Source organism: Condylura cristata, unplaced genomic scaffold (assembly GCF_000260355.1).
Source record: "Condylura cristata isolate star-nosed mole 26May11 unplaced genomic scaffold, ConCri1.0 scaffold00015, whole genome shotgun sequence".
NCBI classification, from domain to species: Eukaryota; Metazoa; Chordata; class Mammalia; order Eulipotyphla; family Talpidae; genus Condylura; species Condylura cristata.
In genome coordinates, this window is record NW_004567116.1 from 36,217,796 (window position 1) to 36,241,757 (window position 23,962).

Sequence of the window (23,962 nt, forward strand, 5' to 3'; positions counted from 1 at the left end):
GCTCGCAACCTTGGCAAGGAATTCACCCCCCAGGCTCAGGCTGCCTTCCAGAAGGTGGTGCTTGGTGTGGCCACTGCCCTGGCTCACAAGTACCACTGAGATCTCGACCTCTTCCTGAAGGCCATTGGAACACCCTATTTCCCTATGTTCTGTCCTCTCAGCTTGGGGAAATAATGCCCGCCTTCAGGGCATGTTTTCTGCCTAATAAAGAACTTTCAGCTCAGCCCTGCTTCAGCTCACTTGTTTTATTTGATTTCTGGGGTTTGGGGAATTTCCTTAAGGTGTAAATTTGGGGACTCTTGTATGTTATAGAAAGACATGCCATACTTGGCCAATGATGGATGACACTTCACCTGCAAATCATAGGAATTACCATGAAGTTCTGAAATAGGGAGAGAATATTGTCATTCAAGGGTTTATGGAGCTCAGACCTAATATATAACTTTTAGGCTAAGTTTATGTCCTTTTTTAACTTTAAAGAATGTTCTCAGTCAGTGCTGATATTTCTTTTTTTTCCCTTCTTCCCTTGCCTATATATTTTAACACATAATTCTCTACTCCATAAAGGCTTAAAACTTTATTTATTTATTTATGCATAAAAGAACTTGGAGGTGGGGTTAGGGGGTGAGAGGATTCACCAGAGACAGAGCAGCACAGGCAGATTGACTGAAATGCACTGCTGAAGGGAGCAGTGGGTGAGACTGGAGAAGTCTACCACACCATGTGGGTCAACTCCCTAGCAGGATACAATTGGTACTGCAGTGGCTGCCTGATGGCTCCATGGTGCTGAGACTTAACCCCTGCACCACCAGGGAGGCCTTAGTCCATAGAGGCTTTGTGTTCCATGGAATAAACTCCTTCTCTCACTTGTCAAAAACAACCCCAAACAATTCTCAACCTAAACTATTAAGGCAAAATTCACAGCTAATATATGTTTTCTGTCCCTTTTGGCCCTGACCTCAGTGAACTCTCTAATACCTTGCCTAAGGAGATTTTCCCAACTTTGCCCTTCAACTCTTTTTGCATTTTTTCCTTCATCCTTCTTTGCTGGATACTCATTTCTGCCTTTGTCCTAACCTATGTTACTGTTGTGCCTCGTAAAGCTCCCCCCAGTGGGTAAGTGAATATTTAGAAGTAGAATAATCATGAAGTTCCTTGTGTTAGAACTCCTGAAACTAGAGCATTTGTTCCCTCCTTCTCAGTTCGGCACTGAGAACTCTATTTGTATGACATGTGTCATAACCACAGCCTCATGTCCCAGAGTCAGTTTCTTTGTGTACAATTTTAAGCCAATTACAAGGAAATGTGGTTGAGGACTCTGCACATGATCCTAGCCCTGCCCCAACACATACAGAGAATAGCAGTACATCAACTCTGTCTATGTTCCATCTGCCAGGAGGCAGAGGGATGGACAATGGGTTTATGTTCCATGGCCACGAAATGGTTCTTGAGACCCTTTGGCTATAGTTATAAAAGGGTGCCTTATAGTCAGAATTCTCTGACCATAAGAGACAGGTTCTGGGAGGTGCAGGGGCTAGGGGTTTCTATAGGCTTTAGAACTGGAGTTTGAGAATAAAGAAATTAAGCTTTATTGCTGAGAAAGCAAAAAGACGGGACTTGGTCAAAGTCCACTATTGTTTCTGATTGTTAACATCAGCCCCGAGCATCTGGGTATCAGGTAAGACTCCTGACCTTCTCCAAGGTGAGCCTGTCACCAAGGCCACATGCCCTTGGCTCCGGTGAGACCCAGTCTGGACTGAAGGTCTGTGACTTCCTTTTTCTTCTGGGTCGCTTAACCCTCCCTTTTCTCATAGCAATTATTTTGATTAGTTGTAGAAAGATAGCTCAGAAATGGTAAAACAGCAACAACAACAAAAAAATCACAATAACAAGTCAAAGAAACTTATGGCAATAGATTTTAGGGCCTGGAGTCATCAGGTTTTTAGACTCTTGTTTACCAGTCCACAGAACAGTGAAATTCTTGCCAAATCTCAGTCCTTGATTCCTACCCCTGTCCCAGGACACTTCCTCTCTCACTTTCACCAACTTGAGCACAGAAATTCCTCCTAAGAATCAGAAATATGGAGATGAGATATTCAGAGGACTTGCAAAAGGGTAAGAGAGATTGTGGATTTCATGTTTGTAAATAAGTGAAACAGATCACCCTTCTTCCTTTTATGTTTGTCAAAAAATAAATAAAAGCACTTCAAGTTTTACTATATAAGCTTTTATTCCTTCTCCCCTGGAATTGGTCAATGAATTGAGCCAAGAGTTTAGACCTAAAGATGTGAATATTGAGAACTCAAGCAAACATCTCTTGACTAGGGCTGTGTCAAGTATAATGATTACTATATCTAAGGTTTTTCTGTATTCATTTTAGTAGTGAGCAAATCAATGTATACAGAGAGACTTGGAATTTACAAAGCACTAGGAGCCAACCTGCTTGTTTAGCAGTAGATGATTTTAATTTTGTTTAATAATTTGTCTATATATTATTTCTATTTTCTACTCTTCTTATTGCTTTTTAAACTGTCTTTGGTATGTTTGATCAAAGATGAGGTGTAGGTGTGAGAGACAGAAGGTTGGAGAGAAAGAGAAGAGGGAAAGTGGGGAGATGAAAAGGACAGGGGAGAGGGTAAGAACATAAAATAATGCTGTGAGGAGATTCATAACCATTTTAAAATAAGATAATTTCTCTTAATGTCAATGCAATTTAGCAAAATAAGCAAAAAGCTCTCAATTATCCATCTCTTCAGCCTCGATTTGGTCTCATAAACTAATACCTTAATGTTTGCAAAGGGTACTCAGACTAAACTTAAGATTCTGCCTCAAAAGTTACACAGGTTCAAATTTGACTTGGGAAAGTCTGATTATTTGCATTCCATAAATTAAAACCATGACTTAGTAACATACACCAAAAATAAATGTTCTTGGACCCAAGGCCCAGCTGCTCACTGTTTCAAAATCAAATCCCCAGAGAAAACAGGAAATCGGGTATAATCAGGAGCTGGCAAATGGAGTAAATGGCAGAGTCTTGCCCCAAAGTCCACCTCCTCTTTAATTAAGAAAAGAAATGAGTATAAATAAGTTTTGGGAGACCAGTATTGAGAACAAAAAAGTCAAATTTTATTGGCCTAAAATGTGTTAGTGGTAAAGAAAGACTGACTGGACTTAAATTCATAAGCTAATCACAGAACACTCCATATATAGATATGAAGAGATTTTCTTTTTTTTCCAGATAAATGAAGCTTTGAATTTCCACTGGTACACCTCCTATACTCATAGCCCCTTTCCCCCTGTGCTTTCAGTTCTCAGCTTGGCATCAGTTGAAGATTGTTGACAAACCTCTAGCCTTTCCTGTGTCTATAAATATAAGCCTCAATGAGAAAGTTAGATAAGTGTGTTTTTTTCTTAATTTCTCTACTTTGTGTTCTTAGATCCCGAAACTAATTTAACCCTTTCATTTCAACTTCAGTAATTCTGAATGAAAATGTGAGCCCAATGAGGAAAATATTGTTTATATTAGAGATTTATATATTAATTATTCTGTGATAATTAGAAATACTCCATCAAAGTTGTGACTATATTAATTGTAGGGTTTTTTAGAGAAAAATATGAATTTTTAAAGTAGTAAACTACCCTATTCCTAAACCATTCAGTATGTACGTCCTTTGTTTTTGTGATTTCTTCTCTTTGTTGAGCATTTAATTTATTTAAATTTTATGAACTGAATCAAATTGGAATATTCATTTGAAAGGATGCTGAGGTGGGATAATCAAGAGACTGTGCATTGGGAAAGGTAAAAAATAACTGTGCTTGACCTAGGAAAACATAGAAATGGTCCACCAGGGAATTTAAAATGAAATAATAGAGCATGCACAAAAGTTCTAGTTGGGGTGATTTTTGAAACAAATGACAAAATTACCACCCCCTGTGTGACTGTCATGATTCTCTTGAGGAAAGTTAATATTCCTCTTCTTAATTATTATCTCAATTATTTGTCTCTTGGGGACTATAAAGTGTGTGTGTGTGTGTGTGTGTGTGTCTCAGTGCAACTGGCATCAAAGTAAAACTATGGTCCCCTTCAAAGGTAGAAGCTATCATATGGAGATAGCAGTGGGTCTAGGAAACCTTTCAGCACCTTTGAATGCTGAACTGCCATTGAGCCCGAGAAGCTGAACAGAAGTATAGTTATCACTCTTCAATCTTTCTTGATTGTGTGTTATCTGAGCGTTTGATGTCATCACAATTTGCCTTGTCCCTGCATGGCTTGAGGCAACAGAAGAAAGAGTCTGATTCACTTTTTTTTTTCTTTTTTAAAGGGATTTATTTATTTATGCAAACAAAATTGGGGTACAGGCTAGAGGTACAGGGACAGAGAGAGATTTCAGCAGAGACAGAGTGGGGAGCAGAATAGGCAGATCAACGAAGTACACTGTTGAGGGGAGTAGTAGGCGAGACAGGAGACAGGAGTAATAATGCTTTAACCCATTATGCCAGCAGGGAGGACCCTGTTCATTCTTTAGCCATATCAAGTAGCCATTCCCGTCCTGAAGCTAGGAAGATGGTGGGGCTTCAGTTGTCTGTACAAAAGAGGGCCACATAGTCACTTAAAGCAAACAGAGGCTTAAGGAAGGTAACATTTAGAGGAACTGTTTCTAAGAATAGAATATGATCAGTGAAGTTTTTACATAGGTATTTATGTTTGTCAATCAAGAAGACAAAGATTTAGAAATATTTTTGCTATACTACTATTTATTAAGGTTTGTTAATGTTTAATGATACAGAAATTCTGAAAAAGACATATCCAAGCTTTGCAAGAAGACCACCATTTACATATGCCTGAGCTGATACAGGGGTTTTACTTAGGGCCTTGAAAATAATCTGAATGCAAACTAACTAACTAACTGACTAGCTAACTAGCTAACTAACTTACTAACTAGAGCCCCCTTGGTGGTATAGGGGTGGGGGATTGCCTAAGTCCCAGTGCTATGAAGCTATCCACAGCCACTGCAGAGAGAGTTGGGTCTGGCCAGGGAGCTAACCCATATGGTGTAGTATACTGCCCCTAACCTGTCCACTGCTCCCCTAAGCAGTGTATTTCAGTAGGTGCATTTGTTCTGCTCCCCACTTTCTCTCTGGTGATTCCCTCACTTCCTTGTACCTTTGGCCCATACCCCAGGTCTTGTATGCATAAATAAATGCATCTTTTTTTTTTTAAATAAAGCTAATGGCTGCTTGAAGCAAATACAATGAAACTCAAAATTTTAAAAAGCTATATCAATTTTTTAGCATTCAAAACATTTGAAAGACCTCTTTTTTCAGAAGTCAACTTATATAACATTTTCCTAAGAATAGACTAATAGTAAATACATGATTCAGGATTTTAAAGAAGAATGAACTTAACAGAATGTATTTAAATTCAGTCTCAGTTGCTCCTTTCATCTCTGATGGCCATGTGACTATGATCTCCAGGGAGCCAGGCAACACCTCGGCCTTCCTACATGTCTGAGAACTGTTTGTTCACAAGTACTTGATGCAGCTTGAGACAGGCAAAGGGATGAGGAGTCTTAATCTAGTAAGGATGGAGAAAGTAGGAAATGAAAGTGACAATCATGCATATATATTTTTTCAATCATGAATATATTTGAAATAAGTAGAAATAAAGAAGCTCTTTGCTTCTTATAAACCTAAATATGTTTTGTAGTTAGAGTTTTATAGTACTAAGGCTAAAAGGATGAGAGATTTTGATTAAAAACTTGTTGCGAGTGATAATAAAGGAGAGAATAAATTGGTACTAGACAGTGGTGTGCCAGAGTCAAGAGACAATTTTAAGGTGAGTAAAAAATGTATGTGGCTTTTTCTTGCTGAAAGGAAATAGGAATTTGGGAAGGGCAAAGATGCTAGAGATACAGGTGAGGAAGTAGGGAAAGTAGCTAGCTGCATCCTGTGGAAACTCTGGTGTGAGATGCTGAGCTCAGAAATGTTTGCTGCTCTTGCTATTTACATTGTCTCTCTAAATGGTAAGGGACAGAACTCCACAGTTTTTCTTATTCAAAGAAGTGAACAGAAGCTTTTCTGTTTTCATAGACATGTTGCAGTCCAGGAAGATGTAAGTTGTATATCCTGGGTTGGTGTTTGAAAGCAAAGCCTCCATCAATATTATTAAAAATTTGGGATTTATTTATTATTTTATTAGTATTTCATACTACATTGAGGGATCTTAACACAGCCACCTCAGGGTCCCCAGGACATATAGTGAATAACTCTTTTACAAGCACTCTTGATTCATTTGTTCTACTTTTAAATTTTAAATCATCAAATCATCATTCAATTTATTATATGATTTAATGAAAATATAATGTGTGTTTTTTTTTTTTTTTTACCAGGGGGATTTAATCCAAACAAAAGGAAGGAAGGGTGACATACTTAAGCTGAGGAAGAGATTTCATCCATGCTGTCCAGGTAATTATTTCACAAATTTTGAATACACAACAGGAGATTCACTTACCTTTAAGTTGAACCAGAACAAGGAAATCATCATTTTCTGGGCCTCAATTATTTAATTATGTGAAAAGAAAATCAAGGAGTCAGTCTCTAAGAGATTACTAAAATCCATACAAATAAATTAACAAGGAGGTTTATAGGAATCTGGTCTGGGTCTGAGTTAAGTCAGACTGATAGCTATTGCACGAAATACCAAGCAGAGGTCTGGCTGTAATCTCTCAGTCTTCACCCTGCAGACCACACCCTGACACAGACCAATCTGCTTCCTGGAGGAGGGAGACAGGGCCAGGGCTGGGCATAAAAGTAAGAGAAAGACCAACTGCTGCTCATACTTGCTTCTGAAGCTACCGTGTTCACGAGCAACTACACAAACAGACACCATGGTGCATCTGTCTGGTGAGGAAAAGGGCCTCGTCACCTCCATGTGGGGCAAGGTGAACGTGGATGAAGTTGGTGGTGAGGCCCTGGGCAGGTAGGTGTCCAGCTTACAGGGCAGGGCATGGAGAGTGAGAAGCTGGGCATGAGTGAGGCCCTGGGTTCCCAGGGGCACTGACTCTCTCTGTCCCCCATGACTCTTCAACCTTTAGGCTGCTGGTTGTCTACCCCTGGACCCAGAGGTTCTTTGACAGCTTTGGTGACCTGTCCTCTGCCTCTGCCATTATGGGCAATGCCAAGGTGAAGGCCCATGGCAAGAAGGTGGCCCACTCCATCACTGATGGCATCAAAAACCTGGACAACCTCAAAGGCACCTATGCCAAGCTGAGTGAGCTGCACTGTGACAAGCTGCACGTGGACCCTGAGAACTTCAGGGTAAGCCTCACAGATGCCCCCCTCTCTGTTTGCACTTTCCCTCTGGTCCTTAGCCAACATGCTTTGTCTCTCATTCCTTTTCTTTTACTCTAGGTCATCATTTGACACTTTTCAAAGTGTAAATAATTGGATACATTTCCTTTCAGCATCCCTTATTTCTTTTCTCCTTTTAGAATCAGGCTCTTTTTAATGATGACTCTTCCCCACCTCTTTCTTATTTTCCCCTAGCTTCCTTTCCTTTAGCCAGTACCCACTTATATGTGAGCATGCTCATCTGTTCCTTCTATTTGGGGAAACATATTCTGATACTCAATACAGGGACTGAAAATTCTCCTTAAAGAGAAGCACACAGGGGCCCTCCCTGGTGGCACAGCGGGTTAAAGCACAGCACTGGGAAGCTGAAGCCAGTTCCGCATGAGTTGGATTCCCGCCTGCCCAGGAAGTGACCACATGGCGCGCAGATCTCTCCTGACCCCCCCCCCCGATGCACCCCTCAGCAGTGTACTTCATCGATCTGCCTGTTCTGTTCCCCTCTCTGTCTCTGGTGAAGCCTCTTGCTGCTTCTGAGTCTCTGGCCTGTACCCTAGTTCTGTATGCACAAATAAATATATCTTAAAAAAAAAGAGAGAGAGAGAAGCAAATAGAGGCTATTAGTAATTTATAATTAAAGAATCCCTGGGACTTTATAAAGTCAAAAGACTAAAAAGAAAGGAAAGGAAATATCTGTTGACAAAATACCAGGAGTAGAAATGAAGGCAGCAGTATTTGGGAAAAGACAATCCACCATCACAATTAACCAATGGGTTAATGTACATATTGTAATACACATATGAATGAATTAATAGATATAATAATGTATAAATATATATGTTCATTTTTATTGGTGGGCATAGTCTGAAGGTCAGTTTGAGCTAGAGTGTGCAGAAAGCATAAAGGGGTGGCCCTTTATGTTTCTCAGAAGCCAAGGTTGATTTCTCTGTTAATCATGTCTATCTGTTTCTCCCCCACAGCTGCTGGGCAACGTGCTGGTGTGTGTGCTGGCTCGCAACCTTGGCAAGGAATTCACCCCCCAGGCTCAGGCTGCCTTCCAGAAGGTGGTGCTTGGTGTGGCCACTGCCCTGGCTCACAAGTACCATTGAGATCTTAAACTCTTCCTGGAGGCCATTGGAACACACTATTTCCCTATGTTCTGTCCTCTCAGCTTGGGGAAATAATATCCACCTTTTGGGCATGTGTTCTGCCTAATAAAGAACTTTCAGCTCAGCCCTGCTTCAGCTCACTTATTTTATATGATGTCTGAGGGCTTGGGGAATTCCCTAAGGGTGTAAAGTTGGGGAATCTTGTGTGTTATAGAAAGAAATTAAGATAGAATTGAGAAGTGGAAGGCAAAATTACTTGTCACTGATGGATGACACTTCACCTGTAGATCATAAGATTGCCAAAAATGTCTGAAATAGAGATAGAATATTGACATACAAGGGTTTAGGGAGACTTAGACCTAAACTTTAGGGTAAGTTTATGGCCTTTTTTAACTTTACTCAAACAAATGTGCTCAGTCAGTGCTGTTATTTCTTTGTTTTTGCTTTTTTTTTGCCTGCACATTTTTTTTTTAAAGATTTATTCATTTATTTATACAGAACTGGGGTACAGGCCAGAGTTGCAGGGGCAGTGAGAGGATTCACCAGAGACAGAGTTGGGGGGGGGGAGCAGAACAGGCAGATCAACGAAGTACACTGCTGAGGGGAGCAGCAGGCGGGCGGGTCAGGAGAGGTCTGCTGCTCCATGTGGTCACCTCCAGGGCAGGCGGGAATCGAACTCATGCGGAGTGGCTTTCGATTCTTAGTGCTGCGCTTTAACCCACTGCGCCACCAGGGAGGCCCCTGCCTGCACATTTTAACGTAAAATATGCTGCACTATAAGGGCTTTATACTCCATGGAATAACCTCCATTTCTCACTTGTCAAAATGACCTACAAACAACCCTCACCCTAACCTATTGTGACAAAATTTACTGCTCACATATGATTTGTGTCCTCTCTTGACCCTGACCTCAATGAACCCCTCAGTATCTTGCCTAAGAAGATTTTTCCAACCCTCCCCTTTTATCCTTTTCCATTTTCTTCTAATCTTTCTCTGTGGGAGACACATTTCTGCTTTTGTCCTATCTTGTTACTGCTATGCCTTGTTACAAAGCTTCTGAACAGAGGGTAAGTGAATATGTATGAAGAGAAATAATCATGATGTTTCTTGTCTTAGAACTCCTGGAACCAGAGGGCAATGTGAACAATTGTCTACGACCCTCTTTCCTTTGGTGATAATGCCACGATATGCAGTCAGGAGGCACTTGGGGGAGTAAAGGAGTCTCACCAGCCATTTGCCTTGTGATGATAGGTAGTAACGTACCTATATGTATAACTTCACCAATGGAAAAATTAGAGGACTTCTAAAATTTTTTAATATGTATGTGTTTAAGTCCATGTGATGTTTCTTTTATTGAATTTTGGACTTACTTAACTTTCTGATATAGAGCCTATTGGTTCCTATTTTAAGAGCTTTCTTAAAATCTCTGCCTGTACCAGGGCACAAGCAGCATTTTACAGTTTACTGTCTTCACTACTGTATTTTGAATTATCCAAGGACGGAGGCTTTTTTATAGTAAATTTTTTCCTTCTTATTTCATCATACTTTGCAGTCTCTGAGAACACTTTATGTTTGTAAAGATCTGTAGAAACAGAGCTTCATAATTTAAAATCAGTGTTTCTTTGGGAAGATCTAATCAGAGACCTGAAAGATAATAAGGCAGAAAGGAACCCAGTGAAAGAAGGAAATATAAAGAAAAAAATGAAGGAACACTTCAAGACACCCTGACTCTCTCAGGGAAGGCAACATTAGAATAATGGATCTCATGGGCCTCCCTGGTGGTGCCATATGGATATATATATGGGTTAGCAATCAAAAACAGGTTCATGCTATTTGTGGCAACATGATGGAACTAGAAGGAGCATGATGGAACTAGAAGGGACATGATAGAATTAGAAGGGAGCTAAGCATTAGTCAGAAGGAGAAAGATCGATACAGGATAGTGTAATTTATATGTGGAATAGGTCGCTATGCACTGTGAGTGCATCACACCTGCTTTTGACATTGATAGATTGGAAGTGTGGGCTTTAGATAGCTGCTGTACACTTAGGGAACTATCACACAGCTCTGCTAGATAATCTTTATGTGTTTTGTGAGTATGTTGTAGGTCTCACTGTATTTAATCAGGTTTTCTTTGAGAAGCTTAAGTCTATTGTAAGCACTCTAAGCTCCCTGTTACTCTACTTTTCCTTTTCTACGATAGCCATTATTCTTTTTTTAAAGCTCGACCAATTTATTTATGCATTCACCCTCCATTTGATGTACTGTGCTTCCAAATTTTCTCTAGAATTTTAAATCTCATCTACTGAGAGATTAACATCCAGAATTTCTTATTTAACACCTCAATTTCAATTTTCTGTTCACTAATTTTTTATCTCTCAAGTCATTAATTTCTTTTAGTGATTTTTGTTGCTAAACCATTTTAAATACATAGTCCCAGGAAAGGTAAAACAGATAGTGAAATCATAGGTAAGGAGTTACAGAATCACAATTCTTCTAATTCCAAAGTTAATGCCATCTTCACTATATAAAGCTGTCTCTAATCATCAACACTGATGGGGAATAGATTAGCACACATTTCATGACATGGAAGAAATGCTCAAATAATAATAAATTTCTAAAATAATATGCTGGCTATCTTCAATTCCAATTCCAATAGACAGCTCAAATGCAATATGTTGAAGCCTTAATAAATAATCATTTTACACATATTTGAATTTTCTATTGTATACTAGTGAAACATAGTATACAATACAATGTTGTTCATTCATTTAACTAAACCAAAATTCACCTAGCAAGGCAATCTTACTCTCTCCTCAGTCTTCTATACCTATTTAATCAGTAATTTCATGCCATTGTAGTTGTTATGTACTTATTGTAAGATGGTGAATTCCTGTTCATATATTAGTTTCATACTATTAGAAAATAACCTCAAACATTATTAAAAATCATTTCACAATATATGTAGGTGATAGAACTTAAACTTTTAATTTATTTAATGATTATTTATATATATATATATATATTTTACATCATTGTTTATTTTTTTTATTACAATGTTTGCTTTTTTCCCCCCTCAGGTATAGTCCCCATAGAATTCCCACCACCAATTCACCAGTGCCCCCTTACCATATTTCCTTGTGCTCTTTCCTCCCTTGTTTTGATCCCTTTCCCTCCCCTGCAGAATGTCTCTGATTTATGTCTCTGTTTATTTTTATTTTGTTATGTTTTTTATTGATATACCTTAAACTTATACCACGTTCTATCTCAATATCAATGAAAAAAGCATAAAAATATACTATTGCTTAATATTCTAAGTGTTTCACTCAAAATTATATGCCTATTAAATACCAAAATCAATATTTGATTCCAGTTCTCACTATCTGCAAAGACCATTTCCTAAGTTATAATTGCACTTCATCCTGGCTTGTCTTTTCCTTAAACATGCCCATATTCATATTTTGAATCTAATACAGACTACTTCAAATTTCAAATCTCTATCATTCTTTGTCTATAGTATTACTGTAAGTTCTAACGAAATATTTTAACTTTCCTATTACACCTTGCTGTATGGGTTAAAAGGTTCTGTCGTGAACAATTTGAGGTCTAGTTTCAAGTTAGTAACTAGTTTGGGGACCAAGTTATACAATTGTTTTATGTTCCAGCTCCTCAACAATTACAATAGTAATGTTAGCTCATGGTGAAGTTATTAATAAAAATAATACTACAATCCATTTTCTCTACTTGCAACTACAGTGGACTTTCTAAAGGGCAAATCTGATGATCGCTCTCCTTTGTATAGTGTTATTTCTCCAGGATCATCGTTTTCTTTTTTCTAAAATGTGCACACACATACAGACACACACACACAGAAAGATCAGTAATGTTCTTTTATTCTAAGACATCTTCTCATGCTGCCTTCCTGTTCTAGGTCACCGATGCTCCATATTCTTCAGTATGCAATTCCTGTCTTGTACTAGATAATACTTTCTACTATACATTTTTTTTATCCTTCATTTCTTGTGAAATTTTTCAGTTGTGGCCTTTGTTTATTTCCATAGCGCATGGAGACTCATCACAAGTGTTAACCACAGATCTCACACCAGACACAGTTATTCACTCTTCTCTAGGCTCTGACTTTTTGACAGAACTCTTTTTCAACCACAACTCTTATCATAGACCCTCTGTACTGGTGCTGGTAAACAATGTGTTTTCAAGAAAAAACAAAACAATAAAAAATTAAAAAATAGCAAGTATTTTCAAGGCAAAATAAAGCAATAAAAAAAAGAAAAACTGATAACATGACTAGGAAGAATTAAAAGAAAAAATAATTTCTACAGCACCAGTGTTTTACCTGGATATTTTGTCTCATCACAGGACAATAGATCTTTCTGAATAAAATTGCTAACCTCACATCTTATTCAAAAGGCTATGGAAGTTAGAATGACCGGGTTTCCCAAAAATGTCAAACTCTGATATCTCACATATCCCACTTGGGTCATTCTAGAAATCTAATAATCTAGGGCTGTTAGGAAGCTAAGAAAGTGAAAGATAACATCTGCTAACATTTCACAATTTATTATTAATTAATACATGAATTTGATTCATTTAAGTAAAGAATGACACTTCCTCATCCAATCCACAAATACATGTTGAAAGCCACATTAAGGCTATCTTCCAATGCCACACTGTATGTTTCAGAATAAATGGTTCCTGGACAGGAAAAGCAAAGGAGACACATCAATGTGATCTTATACAGTCCCAAAGCAAGGCCTACCTATTTGTGCTCTACTCTCTGGCTTCCAGTAATAACATATCTTAGCAATAACAAGTTGCTAAACTGTTATATGAGTAACTCCCTGAAATTCTGTGTCTACATTTCCAGTCACCCCTCATCTGGTTTAGGTTAGAGATTCATTGGGTAGTTTGATTTATGGTCCTCAGCAAATTTTTCATCCCAAGATCTTGGCCAATGTCATTCTTTGCATGAGGTATTACAGTTGAGAACCCAATCTCTACTAGCAGGCAGGCAAATCTTTGGGAATTTAGTTTCACTGACTATGTAAAAAACACAGGCAGCCATTTTGTATAGCAATTTCCCAGAGAAATCAGATGGCATTCAGAAAAGTGGAGAGAGAGATTTACTTGTCATGCCTACATGCTTAGTGGGGTCAGTTCCCAAAGGCTGAGCCCCAAATTACAGGAATGGTGAGATTTTATACAGATTGTATGAGGAACTTTGTCATTCCAAAGCACTCTTTATTGTTTGGAAGGGGGTCAACGTAGTCATAGCTACTACTGTGGGCCAGCAGCACACTGCAGGAACTTTCTGCTCTAGCAGGCAGCAGGATCCAAGCAACAGACTCCCCCAAGCAGCAGTAGGTCTAGGGAAGTAACAGAATCTAAGCAGACCTGGGAAACTTCCTGCTTCAATTTGGGGACCCCCTATTGCTAGTCACTCAGGACTCTGTTGTCTACAACATCTCTCTCTTCTCTGCTCTGAGAACACACTTGTATCCAGGCAGTCATCGGGGTCTAGACTGCACTTTAAGCAAAACATTGTTATCTCTTTTGGGTATAAAGCAGAACTATTGACCTCTCCTTATATCTTCCTCTTGAAGAAGATGTTATAATTGGAAATTAATTCCAGTACAATAATTTAAAAATTCATTATTAATAACATCGATAATATAGAGATGATCACAGTAATATGTGTTTCCATGACTAAATGTTGATTATAGATGGATAGAATTCTAGAGTATTTACAAACTTTGTATATCTCTTTTTTGATATCTAAATAATTTGATATGTTAACCTTGAGAAAGGTATTTATATGTTATCTAATCAAATGACAGTAATTCTAAAGAAAACTTTTCAAATTTTTCATCATATTTCTAAATTATGGGTGATCATTTTTAAATCATGATGAGATCATTATTTATAGAAACAGTATATAACACATAATAAATAATCTGAATAATAAAATAACATAACCCATAATAAAATTATAGATAAATAAATAAACAAATAATGTGAAATAGATAATTTACAAGATTAAAAATAAAGTCATTCATGTAACCTGGGATTTTAAGCCTCTACAGTTTGGTGGTGAATTTGTTGTTGCTCTTGCAAGCACAGGCAGACCCCTGAATCCTGATCTTCACATTTTTGTAGCTGTTCTTATCATTTCAGCCATGCCCCGACTCTTAAGGGCTTAGCTTCACTTATATTTACCCAGTTAAACAACTTTTTGCATCTTTGTATAAAGGGAATATTTAATGGACCGCTTCTGCCCCCTGCTGTTGTCAAGATGAGGACATTAAAAGAATTAGAAAAGGTGATTACACAGTGTCCAAATTGTGTCGGTGTCATCAAATAATTGTACTGTTAAGCGAGCAAAACCTATACTATACTGGCAAACAGATTTTACTTCCCAAAACACTGACTTTGGGACCCAATACTCTTCCTCTATGCCTTTAGAGTAAGCGAAACTACTGTTTATTACCTTATCTTACTTAGAAAAGGCCTAAAGTAATCACATAGACATTTCTATAGGACAAAAAAAAAAAAAAAAGTTTAAAGATGCCTGGACAAATAGGTCAGTTAGAATCAGAAAACAGTTCCATGAGAAAATGATCTGCTTGATTAATCATAGATATGCTTTCTAAATCAACATGTCTAATTAATTGCACAGGAGTTCCATAATCCTATCTCCTCTACCTTGGACTCTAATTCACTGTTGCTTTTCTTCTCTATTTATTTTATGACAGATTTTAATTAACCTGGTTGCTAGAAATTAAGAGAGAAATATGCACACTGACTTGAAGGTGATGCTGCACAACATGATTTTTAAAAAATTTATTTATTTATGCATACAGAACTGGGGTACAGGCCAGAGGTATAGGGGCAGTGAGAAGATTCACCAGAGTCAGAGTGGGGAGCAGAATAGGCATATTGATGAAGTACACTGCTGAGAGGAGCAGCGGTCAGATCAAGAGAGGTCTGCTGGGCCATGTGGATCACCTCCCTGGCGGTGATCGAACTTGAACAGAGGAGGCCACGGCCAGTTTCACAGTGCTATGCTTTAATAGCTGCTCCACCAGGGAAGGCCTACAGCATGATGATTTATGAAATGATTTTTTTTAATACAAATGGAACATGTTAACTTCTGGCATTATCTGCCTACATTCTTTTGCAATCTTCGTTAGTCTCAGCAGCATCATTATAGCATTTTAATATCTATCCCACCTCTGAAAAAGACTCTAACATGTATTGTCTTTTTACTGCTGAAATTTTCTGTAGTGATACTGTTAACATTTGCAGCTAGTCTGGGCACCTGAGTAAGATTACATATTTTTAATGCATAGCTACATGTATAGAATATTTTAATCTTTTGCATCAATCCTGGGGTCTTGCTCTATGTCTGGGTAAGCCTGGGAATTATAGGAACCATATCCACATGATTCTATAATTAAAGGGATCATATCCCTTGATATGGAGTATTGGAATCATAATCCTCCATAATATATGCAAAGTCAACAAAAATTCCCAGGTCAAAATCTGTTTTCTTATGTCAGTAAATCTTATGTATGACACAGAGTGGTGCTATGTGGTTAACTAGAATGAGATATGTACTTAAGGTATGTGTGTTTAGTTCTCATGGCATTTTTACAGTATATATTTGCATTTATCTTGTTTTAATACCTTTGTAATTGTGCAGGTCTTAATTCAGACTAGTTTACTAATTCAACAATTATAAGATCATGCTGATTACATGATAAACACATTTTACATATCAGAGTGAAAAAACCATACATGGCTCTTAAATAGTAAATTTTCTGTGATTAATGGATATTACAGAGAAAGGAACAGGTTGAAAAGTTTGTGGGCTTTTTGTTTTAGAAGGATATCTATCTTGGAACATTAATTTACATACATGAATATACCAAACTATACTTATTAGGGAGGAAAGGAATTTCATCAACTCAAGTTCTGACATTGTGTGAAATTGGAACAAAGGGATTATAATTTTATGGTGAAGGATAGAATTGGACTTTCAGTGGTGAACCTGATCCAGTTTATATACTCCTGTAGATTTTCAATGATACGCACCTGAAACTTGTATACTGTTACACCATGTTATTTCAATAAAAAATGTCATTAGCTACCAAAACTTCTCTTATTACAATAGTTATTTTCAGATGAAAATAGTACCTAAAATCAGTATCTAACAGAAAATTTTTAGAGATTATTCATTTATTTCATAGAATTTACATCCCTTTATTTCATCTAAATTATGTTATAATAAGGACTTTAAAAATATGTTTATTTTTACATTATTTGATGCCTTTTCCCATCTCAGTTGTAATCCCCGTGGGATTACATCACCAAATCACCCATGTGCCATCACCATAGTCCAGTGCACTTCCCTCTCCTTACCATTTTTGATCCCATTTCCCACTCCACCCCGTAAAATGTCTCTGGTATATAGTTGTTCATTATTATTACTATTTTCTGCCCTGGTCCTTTATACTCCTGCTAGAGTGAAACCATGTGGTATTTTTCCTTTCCTTTTCTTTTTACAGAATTTTTCTTTCTTTCTTTCTTTCTTTTTATCAAAAAAGAACGAGGCTCATCAAGGGGTGTCCAGACTGGAGCCTCACAGCCCCCACCATTGACGGCAGCGGAATCAGTTATCTCTACATCTCTCAGGATCCAGTTGCAGATCCATTCTTGTTCTAGTCACGAACAGACAATCAAGGCAGAGGCCAATTTATTGCTAACTAAAACCTCATTGTCCCTCCTCATCTCTTTTCCTTTAATATACTTTGGTTCCCCGAATTTTCTGGTGAGAAGGGAACTATTGGTACTTTTTTATTTTTTAATGAGAACCGTCTAGGAGAAACCATCCAATTCACTTTTATTTATGGTTTCAAGAGCTTTGGATGAAACCATTTGAAAGGATTATTTAGTGTATCCTTCCTACAGCTTTCACACTCGGGCTTTCTCTGGTGGCATAACGGGTAATAGCACCCTATTATGAAGTTCTCCGTAGCCACTGTTGTGGGAGCTCAATCCCGGGCCAGGAAGCTGACGATCCAAGTAATGTGGCAGACTTCCTCTGACCTGCCCGCTGCAACCCTCAGCAGTGTACTTTGTCAATCTGCCTGTTCTGCTCCCTACTCTGTCTTTGGTGAATCCTCTCAACCGCCATACCTCTGGCACGTACCCAAGCTCTGTAAGCATAAATAAATAAAAATTTAAAAAATAATAACAATCTCTCATCCAAAGAGCACAACATATAGGTAGCTGACGGGGCTATCTGAACACTCGCTTAGCATTTGCCATCCACTCAAGGTCAGCAGGTAGTTAGTATGCTCATGGATAGGGACTGACACTAATATTGATATAAAAGATGTTTAGGAGGGCCTCGAAAAATACTGGAAAACTAGATTTTTGGAAGACTTGAGAGAAATTTAAAAAAAAAAAAAAAAGAAAGAAAACCTTCCTGCACAAATCTTTTATTTATTTATTTTTCTGAGGTGACGTTAATGTACATTACTATTGATATTTTTAAAATATAGGGTCTCTTCCTCGCCTCCCTTGCATGTGCAGTTACTATATCACTTAGCCACCAAGGAACCCACGGTCCTCTATCATATTAACAAATTTCTTTCATCTGCATGAAATAAGCTTTGTATCTACTAATATAATGGAATCTATCTATCTACCTATCTACTTACCTACCAATCTATCTTCATCATCATCACTATCACCATCATCACCGATTGTCTATTTATCTATCAATCAATAAATCCATCAGTTAATCATCTATCTTTCTTATCTCCATCTGGATCCCTCATTGAAGTGTTCGTTGAAGGATGAGAGGGAACTCCATAGCAGTGATGGCCTCTCTAGACCCCTCTGATGTATCCTACTACATGACCAGTGGGAAAAGGGAAGTTAAGGAATCTTATAATTTCAAGATTAAGTAAGATGTGCTATCTAGTTTTAGTTTTAGGCACCTTCTAAGTGCACAAATCTTCTCCCATTTGTGGTATGACAACTTATATCTGTAAATGTCTCCATAAATTGGCATTTCTATCCTAACAGAATATCACTGTAATAGCATGAGACACTGAGTGAACAAGAGAGCTAGCCAGGCAAAAACTGCATTAATTGTGAAGGGAAGGAAAGCAGGGGTGTTTTTTCCTGAGGAATATGCAGCAGCAATAATCTCTGGCATCATTTCCCATGAGAGGAAAAATTTCAGTCCTCTGGGAACTGAAGATCTGAGGTCTAAAAAGATGCCAACCAAGACGTATAAATAGATGTTCCAGATTTTCTACTTGGGTTTTGGACATATCCCTGCTTATATTTTTTTCTCCACTCAACCAGAGAAATATCTTCAGGGATGTTAAAATATATAGGTAAGCAAACTGAGTTATGTATAGTAGTAAAGGAAACCAGAAAAAAATATCAGAAAACTGCAGAAGTGCTAATTTTTCTGTTATTGAAATAATCTTGCATTTTTTAACATTGACCTATAATGTGCATCTTTAACTGGACTTGATCTGCAATTAAGTATCTGTGTTATTTGAAGTGGGTCTTTTGCAAAGATCACAGATATAGCTAGTTGCTTTTAAACATATGCTTACCCAAGGTCATTTTTTAGTAGAAAGATATGAATGTTATCTTTAGATGTATTGAAATCATATTGCACTAATTAATAACAAGGTTCAGTCATTAAACAAGTTTAGTAGTTTAAGATAATGTACTTTGTGAGCACATATATAAGTATATGCATTTTTTTCTGAATATTCATTGTATGTCAGATGTTGGGTTAGAGACAGGTTAAGAAGTTGAAACTCCAAGATTTTTACTCCCTTCCAAATATTATTATATTATATATTATATTACATATATTATATTATGTTTTTATTAAAAACACTGTATGAGTGAGAGGGCAAGAGTAAGTCTCCATTTATAAGTCAAAAGTGTTTACCACTGTGCTAAGTTCCTAGTACCTTGTAAGAATAAAATGACAAATTTGGGATGAAAAATACCTGTTGATGTAATTTTCCCAGCATTAGGAAGTAAACTGTGGTTTTTATGGACACTCTAAGCCAGCTCAAATTTGTTTTGTGGGTTATAAACTTAAAGTCCAAAAATTAAACTTGTTCTAGTAACAATTGCTTTGTTTTCGAGATAGAAATATATCTCATTTATATGGCAAAATGCTAACTTCGGTATTAACTTATACTTTAATTGATATGTCTTTCTAAATATTTTACAAATGAAAACTGAACTTCATATTAATTTAGATTTTAAAATGATGCTAAGGCCAGATTGCGATTTAGACAGTATTTGAATCCAATTTTGCATGGCTTTTGAATCACACAGCTTCTATTACACCTATTGCCTCTTTTAGATACTAATGATCCAATCAGAATATGCCATCAGTGATACAGAATAATGCTACAGAACCCCAGGTCTATAAATTCGGTAGCTGCAGATGATAATGTTATAGGTAAAACAAAGCCAAATAAAAGTACAATAAATGGTGGTGTCTCAAAAAGATCACCAAAACAGTTGAAAGAAGACCTACACATTTTAAAAAATTGTATTAATTTATTGTGGTAACATTACAACAGTGCATATAATTTAAGGGTATATTCTCACCTCTTCTGATGGATGTTAACACAATGTACAATTAATTTCAGGCATATACTTAATAGTTAAGCAATTGGTTTACGTAGTTAAAATAGATACATAGACATAAGCTTCTCAATATTTTATTATTTTTAAAGAATCACACTCCAACTTAAGGAAAAACCTAATGGACTGACCATTCTAAACTGTAACTCAAAAAGCCTGCTCCAAACAGTTTACCCATATAAGATTATAAAATAAGAGGTCAGATTGAACACAATAAAAATGAAAGTAAATGAAGTAAAACTAAACTGTATAAATGGCAAGTTTACTGAACTGGAGTGACTGAGGGATGAAGAGATAGTTATTGCTTAAGTCTGTTTATAGCCTTAGAAAATAAGAAATTCAGCTAACTGTCATGCCAGCATGTCATGGAGCAGGTTCTCTTTGGATTTGGAAGGCTGATAAAGGAGTGTCCTGGAACCCTCAGCAAAGATTTTAATGATCTTTTGGCACCATTTGTAGTGAGGCAGGCAGGTGCAGGCTGGGTAGGGGGTGGGTTGGGGCAGGGCTCCTGGCAAATCTTTACCTTCTGGGCTCTACTGCACTCAGCTCTGCATGGTCTCTTGCTGCCGCCTGTATATGCTCATGTCTCATGCTCAATACAGCTCAAGGGTGCCCCTTCACAGATGTCCACACCACACTCCTGGTGCTGCCATTAGGCATGTGTGCAAGCCTCCAGGTGTCAATCATTGATGCTAATGGTGGGAAAGTGGAAAAAACTTGATCACTGCCATTTATGCCACACTAATTCTTATTTGAGAACAGGAACTGAGGAAGAGTGGGAACCACCTGACTCCGCTTATTTTGCATCTGCCTCCATGCACACTTGATCTGTGTGTTTAGGTTCTCACACCTGCACTGTGTATGGTGCCTACCCTGATCCTGCATCTTCTAGCCTGTCTTTTTACCCAACCCCTCCTTTGTTTCTATGTTCTTTAGAAATTATAAGAAAAAAGTATTCAATAAATAGTCTCCCTCCCAGTTATTGAGTTGTTTGGTCTACTGCTTTATATTGTGACATCATTATTATTTGCTGCTGTGGTAGCATTTGGAAATGGAAAATATACTCTGACCCAAGTGGAACAATGTACTTTTTCCATCACTACATGCTGGACTTATCAATCTAAGAATTCAACAGTCACTGAAATAGCTTAGCTTTCCAATGTTTATGCTATAAATATAAGAAAGACTTTAATTAGTGATGGGCAGCCCATGGGGGTTACAACTGAGCTGGAAAAATGCACAAAATGAAGAATGATGTAAAAAAGAAATATGTTTATGCTGTAGCAAAAAAAAAACCAGAAATCAATTTAATTCACCTGTATATGCTTAATGCCTAGTAAAGATTTAGCATCAAATCAATGTTGAAAAGGATACATCTGCTATACTGCTTGAAATCTAGTTCATCAAAACTCAGTTCCCACCCTTTTCTGTAAGCAATGTCATTTAATTTCATATGTGTCTATTGTACTCATGGATAGGATCAGTGAAAAATTTGACGACTTTTTAAAGAAAAATCTTGCTTTATTATTAGAGGCAATAGTGAATGGAGATTAAGATCAGAGCTTTCCAGTTTACACTGATTTTGAATCAAGTGGGATCTAGGGCAAAAGGCTAAATTTCAGTAGGACTGTTCTTTTTTCATTTATAGCATTAATAAGAGTATCAATGTTATAGCTTACTATAAAGATTTTTTATTTTTTTCAACAAATTATTGTAAAACTTTAACAAGTTAATACACATGTATATGTGTTACATATGCAAAGTAATATGACATATATTAAGTGCTTATTCAATGCTATCTTTTTTTTTAAGTTACAGATGTAATTCTTCCAAAAAAGGAATCAGAGTACAATTTTGGAATAATTAATCCATTTCATTGTCCCTTCATGGAGAACATATTGGGAAAAAAATTCTGATCAGACATTATCCAGCTCAAGGCCTATGGGAGTACCCTGAATCTCAGTCAGTCCTGGAGTCTCTCATTAAACACCCCAGGACATTAAAGCTCCAGATATATATGTGGCCACAGATGGTCTCTTCCTCACTCAATCACACTCATCACCAAGATATGTGGTATGTCCTTACTGGAATCCCAGGACTGGATGATGTTCACATCTGGATTGCCATCCCCATCTGTTCTATGTACATTGTAGCCATCATAGGCAATATCTTCTTGATCTTTCTGATCATGACTGAGCGTAATCTCCATGAGCCCATGTACCTCTTCCTTTCCATGCTGGCCTTAGCAGACATCCTGCTCTCCACAGCTACAGTGCCCAAGATGCTGGCCATCTTCTGGTTCCATTCCATGAACATATCCTTTGGTAGCTGTGTATCCCAGATGTTCTTTATACATTTCATCTTTGTAGCAGAATCTGCTATTCTTTTGGCCATGGCATTTGATCGCTATGTGGCCATCTGCCATCCACTGAGATACACCACAATATTAACCTCCTCGGTCACTGGAAAAATTGGCATAGCGGCGGTGGTCAGAAGTTTTCTCATCTGCTTTCCATTCATCTTCCTGGTATACCGACTTACATATTGTGGGAAAAACATCATTTCCCATTCCTACTGTGAACATATGGGCATTGCCAGGTTGGCATGTGACAATATCAAAGTGAACATCGTTTATGGCCTGACTGTAGCCCTGCTGTCTACAGGACTAGATATAGTGTTTATCATTACATCCTATGCAATGATCCTCTGTGCGGTGTTTCAGATACCTTCCTGGTCTGCCAGATCCAAGGCCCTTAACACATGTGGCTCCCACATCTGTGTCATCCTTCTGTTCTATGCCCCAGCATTCTTTTCATTTTTTGCCCACCGCTTTGGGGCCAAAACTATTCCTCACCATATCCATATCCTAGTTGCCAACCTCTACGTGGTGGTGCCCCCTATGCTAAATCCTATAATTTATGGGGTGAAAACCAAACAGATTCAAGACCGAGTGGTTTTGTTTTTCTCCCCCATCAGCACATGTTGTTAAAATGAAGAAAAATGCTAAACACTGGGTATGCTAAGTAAGACACATTTGCATATGATTTTAAGTGTATTTCAGTGAAGAATAGAAAGAAATAAAATTTATACAAAACCCTCAAATACATTTAAAATGATACTATCCACTGAAGTTCCAAAGATATTTTCCAAAATTAAAGACTTGGAAAAATGTTTTAAACTATGTATTCATCATCCTGAACATTCTCTTACTATATATTTTAACTTATTTTTAAGCATGTAGAAAGGTAACTCTAAAAAAAAAAGAGAAATATGTGTTAGAGTTTAACCCATTTTCCCATTAGGGCAGGGGAAGGGGAGTGATAGCTCCTATGGCAATCAGCATATTGATAGCCCAATAGGGTCAAATCACCATATAGTAGGGGGTTTTGTATGCAACTATGTTTTAATTTAAAATGTGAGCTCTAAAATCAGTTTTTTTAAACTGTCACAATATATATATTTATTGGATTAATAGACAATATTGAATCAAATAAATTAACTCACCTGAAACCACACAATGTAATGTGTGGTTTTTCTACATACTGGGTATTTCAGGCCCAGATCATTAATGGTACTTCCTCATGTCAAGAGAAACTTCTCTGAGGAACTAAAGAATAGAAAAGTTCCATACCCAAGAGAAAAAAATTAAAGGTAACAAAGGATTTAATAGGACATTTATATCAAATTTGAAATAGAATGTTTCTAATCACACCAAACTATCTATAAAATTATCTGCAGGGATGATATGTTAATTTATATGGAAAACCCTAAAAGCTCCACAGAGGAAC

At 37.4% G+C, this 23,962-nt stretch overlaps 2 protein-coding genes across 3 annotated transcripts in view; both read left to right on the forward strand.

Moving 5' to 3' along the window:
- Positions 1 to 8,580, forward strand: part of HBB (hemoglobin, beta) — a 9,845-nt gene extending 1,265 nt beyond the window's left edge. Inside the window, exons 2-4 of one of the 2 annotated variants that reach the window (XM_012725027.1) lie at positions 6,942 to 6,979; positions 7,095 to 7,317; positions 8,328 to 8,580. In XM_012725027.1, the coding sequence (XP_012580481.1) occupies positions 6,942 to 6,979; positions 7,095 to 7,317; positions 8,328 to 8,456 (390 nt within the window). In that variant the 3' untranslated portion in view covers positions 8,457 to 8,580. 2 annotated transcript variants of the gene reach the window in all.
- A 13,623-nt stretch (positions 8,581 to 22,203) lies between these two features.
- LOC101630366 (olfactory receptor 52Z1-like) lies at positions 22,204 to 23,163 on the forward strand. Its single transcript, XM_012725292.1, has one exon. It carries the CDS (start codon positions 22,204 to 22,206, stop codon positions 23,161 to 23,163), a length of 960 nt encoding a protein of 319 aa, XP_012580746.1.
- Positions 23,164 to 23,962: the final 799 nt, after the last annotated feature.